The sequence below is a fragment of the Haliotis rubra genome, unplaced genomic scaffold (genome assembly GCF_003918875.1).
Source record: "Haliotis rubra isolate DU_JTF1 unplaced genomic scaffold, ASM391887v1 Scf459, whole genome shotgun sequence".
Taxonomy (NCBI): domain Eukaryota; kingdom Metazoa; phylum Mollusca; class Gastropoda; order Lepetellida; family Haliotidae; genus Haliotis; species Haliotis rubra.
The window spans coordinates 176,980-187,191 of NW_025767145.1; the positions used below are offsets into that span (position 1 = coordinate 176,980).

The window sequence follows — 10,212 nt, forward strand, 5'->3', positions numbered from 1 at the left end:
CATGGCAACAATTTGGACTCTGTCTTTTTGAAGAGTAAAGTTCGTTTCCGGAGCAAATTTCTTAAACTAATTGACCCATCTTCACCAAATTTGCTATACTGCCTCTCCATATCATGTAGATGAGCCTTTTGGGGGTTTGAACTTTTCTTTCAATTTGATTTTGTGCTGTTTTCATGGCAACAATTTGGACTTGGTCTTTTTGAAGGGTAGGGTTTGGGCTGTCAATACTATGTATTTTCATACTTAGAGATTTTGAAATTGAAGGAATCAAATGAATTGTTTGAAGTGTCAACGTTGAATTGGGGGAAGGGTGAGACATCTGTTTTTACGAATAAAAACACTTTCTAGTTGTTTCCGAGAATATATGAACCATGTCTATGAATCTGTATGTGGATGAGCCAACGTTTGAAATAACAGTCCACAACCTTTAGCAGCATGGCTGTGGGTGTTGAGATAACCTCGACTGGACACGGCAAACAAAGGCTAAAACAAGAGCATGTGGGTCATCACGAGCCACGCCTTGCCTTGACCAAATCGATACCAATCAGGACACAGGGTAACAATTCTTAAACAAATCTTCACTGGAATGGTTGCACACCGTAGGAGCGGTGAAAGGTAGGAAATATTTCATAGAAATATTAAACTCTTAGTGAACGATCCATGTGAACGATTTCATGTCTGTGATCTTAAATCATTCACCAACTGTTTGATGGTGTCGGTCTTCCGAGGATGAAAGCTCGAAAACGGTACAACACTAAGCATTCAAATTTGGCACAAAGATAGTTCGATAATTACTCTAAATGTTGGTGTATTTTGTTTTTCGTTTATACAGCAATGATACCTTAAACTTTGATATGTTTATGCATCTTCACGGAAACGTAGCCGAAGCTAGGCATTGTTTTACAGGCTCATGGGCTTGTATAATGACGGAATGGAAAGATATTTGGTGGAATTACGCACGTGTTTTTTATTTTACAGCATGTATTTTGGGGACAAAGTGGCCTATACAAATTTAGATATTGACAATTTTCCTACATCTAAAATATACAATCTACTCACCTCTCGCGTGATAAATCGTTCACTTCCTGCCAATGAAATATTTCCTGCCGTTCACCGCTCCTACGGTGTGAGTTGGGTTTAACCTTCTTAATAGCCTGCTGCCTTACTCAGCAGGATTTCAGCTATTGGGCGACCCCTGTAATTGACCCAATCAGGCCTTGACGAAACAGTGAGATACTATGACACACACCCAACTATCAACAGGTATCGTGCATAAGCTTTCCTTGCCATTATATTTGTTTGTTGTTAAAATGTCATCAATTTTACAGCTTCATGAGAGCGTTCTGAAAGAATCCGGTCTGGACCTGACAATCTAGTGATCAACAGCATGAACATCGTTCTACGTAATTGGGATACGATGACATACAGCAACTAAGTCAGGGAGTCCGACCATGCGACGCCGTTAGTCGTGTCATACGATAAGCATGGGTTGCTGAAGACAAATTCTAACCCCGACCTTCAGTCAGTAGGTGCAGTTACGATGTAACACCAGGTTTAAAGATTTCTTGTCAAGGGAAGCACTAAGCACCTCACTGCGTATTTCATATTCTCCGTATATGGTAGTGGTCGGTAATCGAATCTGTATCGGACAAACCAATGGTTGATGTCATGAGCAACGGGATAATTAGACTTGTCACTTTGGGAGACCAAGCATATCAGCTGATCGATCTGGCGTTGCTGTGAACATAATTAAGTCATTGCATGGCAGTTTCATGTGTGTGAAACCGCAGTCACATATCTGCCAAGTGCGGCGTTTAACTAGAAACAAACAAAAACATGTGTGTGAAAAGCACTTTGTGAACATCACATGCACCCCATATGCACAGCTCCTGACAAACTCGAAAACAATTACCCAAAACCCGGGTTCAAACTCATCATAAGATCCTGGTTCACCGAAGTCTTGCAAATCTACACAATGTATTCCGTTGGCTTACACGACTGGGCTACACTAACAACATAAAATACACAATTGACATTTTTAATTTCACAAATTCGTCAGAAGATAAAGTCCCCTCTGAAAAGCTTCAGAAAACCAAGTGAACGATTGCCATTGAAGCCGGCAATTTATGCCTGAATGCATGCATGATGCACGTGCATCTCGATTTCAATGTTGTGTTTGTGTGAACTCTTCCCTTTCCACAAACAAAAACATTTCTAACCTCAAACTCAAACAATACTTTATTGGGCAAAACAGGCTATACAACCACGATTAATGTTTTCCGAAAATTTGACTTCTGGTGTTTATTTTTTTAAAAATAGGTTCAAATCCTCCACTGATACTTAAATGTTATTCCCAATAGTACGACGTTTCTTTTGCTTTTCAGTATATACATATATGATATACATGCATGTACAGAGATCAAGGGAATTAAGTGGTATGTTTATGCAACGGATTGGTATAGAGACTGGTATGTACAGAGTGTTTATACAACGAAAAGGATATATATTTGTACATTGATTGGAAGCAACTCGTGAAAACAGTAATTGGAAGACACACATCAAAGTGTGTAACAGTAATTTGGAGCAGCATGGGAAACAGTGAATTGGAAGCTTATTTCTCTATGCCCCAAGCATTAGGCAGGGAAACAGCCTGGTCCCTGTTAATTTCGGGTTTCGCTCGGCGGATCCAGATGGCCTCCATCGAGTTTCTCTTCCGCCAAGCGCTTATGTTGACTGCCAAAACGTCAGTGTGATCGTCTGGCTGGGATTTCTGATCACCTATTCTGATAAGGCTGATTTCATGCCAGAGGTCTTTACCGATGCTGTTTCATACGGGTACATACAGACCTGCCTGTTTCACCTATGTTGGTGCTGCCACAAGTGCATTTCAGTTTGTATACACATCCTCTTGGGTTAGGGGTAGTTTCGCTGCTTCCAAGGAAACAGGGATTTATCAGTAAATTGCCCGCATTATTCAATTTGTGAATAATGTGATGTATCATATTCGATTTCAGAAGGAGGAACATATCATTGCATATAAAACTTCCCTATTACACTATATGCAACCTTTTGGTGTAAATGCTAACACTGTAATCACTCAAGTGATGTACAAAACTACACGTAAAGCATTTATGTACTTAAGTTATGTTTCTACAGTTTCAAAGGAGATTTAAAAAATACTAAAAGGAACGGACAACCGGAACCCACAACACAAACCGAAACATGAGTCTCATTAACCTATTCAGACAATGACCTACAACACTGAATTTCAATTCCTTGTTTCATAAGAAAATGGTATTTACAAGTTAATTTTAATTTTAAACTTTAATAACATCGTATTTCTATATTATGGCGAGGTGTAGGCAGCATGACCTTAACTAAGACGTCACAGACTGCCCCTGTTTGATGAGGTCGTAAAATGATTCACAAGTCATCCGGCTCACTGGTTACATCTGATATGTGTTCTTTGCGCTTATTAAGTGCACAATGTGATTGATTGATAAAATATCAAGTCCGTACCAGACCGCCAAACTTTTCTAGCGGCAGAGTCTCGTTTTGAGATTTCCACGATTTCCAGATTTCCGTTTGTCAGAGCACGTTGTACGACAGAAGGAGCGTAGTCTTGCAATATACGAGTGCTTAGATGTATCAAATAATACTGATTAATATCTATGTATCCAGTTGAATGAATTGGTCTAAAAATTCTGGACTGGTTATTGTACTAAGTCGCGCAATAGGACGGAACCCAGTCAGCAGGAAACGAGACTGTTGTGTAATCAATGTTTTGGACTTGAAGCTCACATAAAGCCATTTGAACTACCGAAGACATGAAACATCAGAAGTTGTATATGCATAGTTTTGATAACACTTTTCTTCGCGCATATAGCTAAACATTTCGTCGTAACCTGGGCTGGGGTATGTCTTCTGGACATTCCAGTAACACGATAACCACAGTTGACTTCATGATTGGCGATAAGATGGGCGATTGAATGCGTGTGTTCATTGACATGGCCCAGATTTCGAAACGATCTTAGCCACGATTTATTCTTACGCATCGACGTTTAAAGACTACATATCTTAAATCTAAAAAGCAGTACATAGTCACATATCGGAGGAATATCTATCTACCTACCTACCTACCTACCTACATACCATCATAACTATCTACCTAATACACACACACACACATACTATATAAAGCCGAATATTTCCATACATAGGCCTGAAGCGACATACAACAGGCCGTCATCATCCAGACGGATACCTATGGGACTCCACTGGTCATCCTGTGCTGTGAGAACGTCTCTGACAAACTGCCCCGACTCTGTCAGCTGAATCACCTTGGAGCCTGAGTACGCAAACATGGAGCCTGAGTCTACAAGCAGGATGTCTCCTGTGCTGGTTGATGTGATACCTCCAGGACTTTCCAGAGCCCTGTCTCCTCCAGGTGTGAAGGTGAAAACAGCTTGTCCGTCACTGGTCACAGACACTAGGGATTTTACTTCCCCTCGACTGACTACCACGTTGTTATTCCCCGTAACATGAATGTATTCTGGATTGTTTATAACACCTGTCTTGATAGATTTCAGTACATTCCCTCCCATGTCCAGTATGTCAACAGAGGCAGGATCGTCTAATGTTCCTGCTACGAGTTGTGCAGGGATCAGGAAGGCTAAACCATCATACTTCCTCTTTGTTTTCACATTTGACTGCAATATAGGTTCAGGGTCAAACTTGATGAACGCTATTTCTTGTGCGAATGGCACAGTAACAGCTGCCTTAGTTCCACTCACCTTAACTATTCCCGCTGGCCCACAAGGTAGTTGGAGATGTTTTTTCAAGGATGTTTTGTTTGGAACATAGTACATGCAGAGTCGACCACCGCAAAAATCTAACACAATAATTATCCTGACACCATTAACAGCAAATACTACGAAGTCACGTAAACCGTTAGGCACCTCTCCACTAAAATCAATTGTTTCCATGAGAACAGGAGATGACGTCCGGTCACTGAGACCGCCAACAACTTTGATCTCCCCCAGCATCACATCATCCACAGATCTCATCAACTTCTCTGTGTCCTGTGCGAAGATGATGCTGGATGTCTGTGGTCTCCTGTCCTCGCTTGCATCTTCATCTCTAGAAGCTCCATCCACAGACTCATACATATCAAACATATCTGCTACACGGTTTGACGTCACAGCTTTGTCCGTGAACTCAAACCGCTGCTGTTCCATCTGGAGGTCAATATCCTGGCTCTTTCTGTAGGCTGTCAGTTCTTGTACACGGGACTCAGTGAGTTTGTCAATGCGAACCAGCAGTTCTTTTTCCTTTCTCACAAGAACGTCTGTAGCCACCATGCGTACTTTCCTAACTTCATCTTTCATTTCTTGTGCACTAGTCGTTAGTACTTCAATTTTCGAGTTTGTTGATGAAATATTGTCGGTGTAAGTTTGTATCTTCTTCTCTTGGTTCCTTGTTTCATTGACCAGAGTTTCTTTAACAAGAGGCATCATGGCATCTATGGTTTCAACATCATCACACTTCCGGTGTTTGATGCTGCAGCATACATAACACATTGACACCCTGCAGTCTTTACAGAACAGTTTTATCTTCTCGTCCTTGTGAATTCTGCACATAAAGCTGCGTACTTTCGGTTTTCTGTTGATGTGGATGTGTACATCAAGCACTTCATGATCACGTGACAGAGGCATCTTCTTGTGTAATTTGAGACACCCATCACAGAAGAAATCGTCACATGTGGTGCACCAGGTTGTGCCTGGAGTTCTTTGACCTTCTTCTTTGCATACGCTACAGGCATCAACATCTGAAAATCCATGAAAGATTCATGAAACATGCACCCAGTTAACACAGCTAACTAATATACAAATACACACATCCATGTAGACAGTGAGTGAGTGAGTTTAGTTTAACAGCGCTTTCTGCAATGTTCCAGCAATATCACGGCGGGGAACACCAGAAATGGGCTTCGCACAGTGTACCCATGTACGGAATCGAACCTGGTCTGATGGGCGAAATCTTTAACCCTACTACCCCACCGCCCTACATACAGACAGGCCCTAGCTATTCGCTACAACTATTAAATATATACACTGTATGGGCTACAACTCTTAAACATAGATTTTGTTAATGCAATAGCTTCAGTTTGATAAAGATTTAGTACATTTTGAATACACTGGAAACATGAAAAAATAGACATATTTTCCCACCTTGCGATCCCCCGAAATCGTCCATCAGACTCTGTATGACGTGGCTTGGTTTCAGCTGACTGACCCGCTCCTCCACTGGACTGTCAGGGTTGGTCACCTTTGTCTGTTGTCTACAAGAGGGACATAGGATGGACTTGGCTTGTATTGCTTCAGACTGTGTTTTGGTGTATTTCAACAGACAGGACTTACAGAATGTGTGATTACACTGAAGTGTGGCAGGGTCTGTGAACACCTCTGTACAGATGACACAGGTCAGGTGGTTGTCTGTCAGCTTCTTTGCGGTGGCCATTTCTGTTTGAATGATATTGTATGATTAAAGGAACTACGTCACATCACACTTCTCTAAACATAAACAATGTATTGCTCTCAATAATACTATCAGCTCCCAGGAAGCCACCATATAATTTATTACAAATTAAAACGTTCGAATAAATTAAGGCAACGTTTCATTAATTCGACTCTCGCGTCCTCTACCGACCGAACTTTATTTCAAGTGAACCCCATAGAGATGTGTCCCTTTGACTGTTCTTTACGAAAATCCTAGAACTCCTTTGGACACAGAACTGTCTTGTGACTTTAGCCTTTCAAGCAGACCCTAATGTCTGGCGCAAAAACTTAGGCGCAACTTGTGACTGAAACAAGTTCGGCAAACACCGACAACACCGTGTGCGGCAGTTTTCGATGTACGGAGCAATTGTTTACATTCCATATATGGCAAGTGTTCTCTGTTTGGAAGCTGCCCGCCTCCAGGTTTCAATTATCGATTTCAGGCAAGTCTTTCACTGCATCAGTAGGAAGCTAAAGTGATGTATGATATAGGCCAAAATATTGCCAAAAATGTGTGACATTGTACCTTTATACTATGGCTTCAACCGAATTTGTTAAACACATCATGTTGTTAATAATTATTATGGTGTTATTTTAAGGAGGATATAACTATAACACAGACTTAGGGCAGTCGTGGAGCAACGATAGATTTGTGAAACGGGGCCCAGATTGTTATCTGTCAGCTTCTTAACCTCTGGTTAAACTATGGCTTTAACCGAATTTGTTGAACACACTATGTGTGTCAATAATAATGTTAATATTTTAAGCAGCCCTCAATATTGTAGAGGAGTTAACTCCTGCTTCTGATCTCACATTACATCTCAAGTTACCAGAACACCAGTGTGTGACGATCATATCCTGCAGGCCTAGTTGCAAGGTGGATTGTTGTTACTGACATGTAAATATTACTATCAATAAAATCACAGCTCTTGTATGATACTCCCTCTGAATTTGCATTGCTACTCTATTTTGCACTGCCATAGTGATATTTTTAACTGATTTGTGAACTTATTTTATTTTTTAATACATTTCTAAATTAAATCACATTTCTACGGAAGCGTAGTAGGGCCACGGTGAATTTCTTTAGACTCATTATCTCCTACGTAGGAGATACTATGTCCTACGTAGGACTCAGTATCTCCGACGTAGGACATTAATATCTCCTACGTAGGAGTTATTAAGTCCTACGTAGGACACACTGTCTCCTACGTAGTACATAATTATTTATTGTTTCATTTACAATTAGAGTCTACTGTTTCATTCACTATTAGAGACATGTGTTGAACTAATTGTTGCACATTACTGTCATGTGTTGGACCGACTGTTATACTTTACTGCCTTGCATTCAGTTTGATCTACTGTTACGCGTTGCAGTTAGTTCACTGTTATGTGTTACACATTACTGTTATGAGTTGGCTATTTCAGGGGTCGTTGCACATGGGTCATAATCTGCGTGCACAGACCTGTGTTAGACTATCGATGCAATTTATGCATGCTTATTCCCCCGATTCAGAAGCCGGGCGAGTGTAGTAGCTAAGTCGAACACCAGAACACCAGTGTGTGATGATCATCCTGCAGGCCTAGATGTAATTTGGATTATTGTTACTGAGAGATGAATAGTGCCATCTTTGGTAATCTGTGTGGCTATAATCACTTTTCTTGTATGCTACTGACTAGTTTGTAATCTGCCATAGTGATACTTTCTTAATTGATTTGTGAATTAGGGGCGGTGGGGTAGCCTAATGATTACCACATTGGCTCGTCACGCCGAAGACACGGGTTCCATTCCGCACATGGCATTTCTGGTGTCCATCGCGGTGATATTGCTGGAATATTGGTAAAAGCGGCGTAAAATGACAACTCACTCGCTGATTTGTGAACTTGGTTCTTTGTCTTTGATGTTTAGAGGTTTTGCCCTTAGCTCTCTTGGGGAACAATGATTCCCTGTTAAACTTGGAATCAACGTGTAACATGTAATTCTTTAGTGTTTTGGGATCATCGATGCAAAGTTACTGCTTAGTCTAAATACTTAAAGGTCACATGCAACGTAAAACACAACTTTGCAGATTCTGATACCTTTCGGTATGGACATACCGAAACAAATCGTCAAAAATGCAAATTCAACTTATAAAGTTGAAAAATAACGCGATGAAAAAAAACGCGCGAAATCGGAGTTCAAACGTTTCACTAATTTTCCCCAGACTTTTCTGGGGAAAACGGGTTTCAACAGCTGGGCTGAGCTCATAGCACGTGCGCAAGTAAATAGGTTCGCGCAGCTTGGAAGCGGGTTGTCGGGTGAATACTCGGTGAAGGCTTTGGTGTGAGCTATTTTTCTAATGTTTTGTTGATATCTCACAGGCGCGAGCTTTTTATATGTTACGACAGTAAATTAACTGTTTATATAATTTCATTTGTCTATTTCACCACACGTTCTTCTTACCGAGACACTTTCTCAGTTCGATACTTAAAAGCAATGTCATTATTTAGCGTTGACAGAATTTCTAACTGTGATATAGATATGTCGTTGTCACAGACAAAACTCAATGTCTTGTTTTATTGACACCTGTGTGTCTGCCTGCCTGTCTGCTAATGACAATATTCAATACACAGCTGCTATCACTGACCACATGCAATTTGAACTTAACACCAATCAGGCTATACACCATAAACAAAATGCATTGATTTCTGGCCCGAGTTCGGTCTCTGTCACATTATGTAATTACACAGACAGGCAGGTGTGATACTTGAACACATGACATGTTATGATGTCTGTTGATTGCAAAATGTTATACACAAAAAATGAGCATGTATTTACAAAACCCAACATCTCTCTATATATATACACACAATTAGCCGTGAAGGCATCTGCAAATGAACCAGCCGTTACACTTGAGTGCACACCCACCCGCTCTGACTGGGTTCGGTATCCCGGCTGCTTCGTTTCTTGGGAAGTAAACCGAAGTACACAATTTTGCACTTTCGATTTGCGATTGTACTCTTATAATTTTGTTAATATATTTTTTCGTAACCAGCAATGTATATTATATGTCATGAATAAGTGATAATTGTGTTTTAATTATGTTTGATTTTTTGGTTGCATGTGACCTTTAATCAATATTGTTCATTTAACGATTTCAGTCATACTGCAACGGTCAGCATTCTGTTTTCCTTGCTACTTTGTGTGCTATATCCGTCAGGAAATAGTAAACTACTGACAAAGGGACATAGCTCTTACAGTCATATGCAACCCAAATATAGACAATGTCAAATGTCGCTGCGTAGACTGTTTACATGTTGTTTTTAGATGTTACAAACACGTGATGTATGCATTATGATTGCGGTTTTGCTTTTTTAAATACCTAAAAGATCTTTTCATGTGGCTGACGATTCAGACTTCACGTCAGGACACATGAAATGGAATTTTCCAGCCACTTTCGGTTTCGAAGTGCAAATGGCTTTCATGTTGACAAATCTATTGTTTTAAGACGATTTGGTGTGAAGCAGTATGAAATTAAAAGATTCAAATTACAATTCAACAGTGTTTTCGTGATTTACCTTTACAGATACCGCAACATGGACGAGCACCCGGGGTAGATAGCGTCACACTTCCTGATCGATGCCCGACAATGATCCTCACGTGACACGAAGTTGCTGG

The 10,212-nt window shown here is 40.5% G+C and overlaps 1 protein-coding gene across 1 annotated transcript; it reads right to left on the reverse strand.

Annotated features, from left to right (window-relative positions):
* Positions 1-3,801: 3,801 nt before the first annotated feature.
* Positions 3,802-10,172, reverse strand: LOC124290171 (protein wech-like). The gene is made up of 3 exons (XM_046726867.1): positions 10,113-10,172; positions 6,231-6,521; positions 3,802-5,827 (listed from the first exon to the last, which is right to left on the reverse strand). Exons 2-3 carry the CDS (start codon positions 6,517-6,519, stop codon positions 4,191-4,193), a joined length of 1,926 nt encoding a protein of 641 aa, XP_046582823.1. The 5' UTR covers positions 6,520-6,521; positions 10,113-10,172; the 3' UTR covers positions 3,802-4,190.
* Positions 10,173-10,212: the final 40 nt, after the last annotated feature.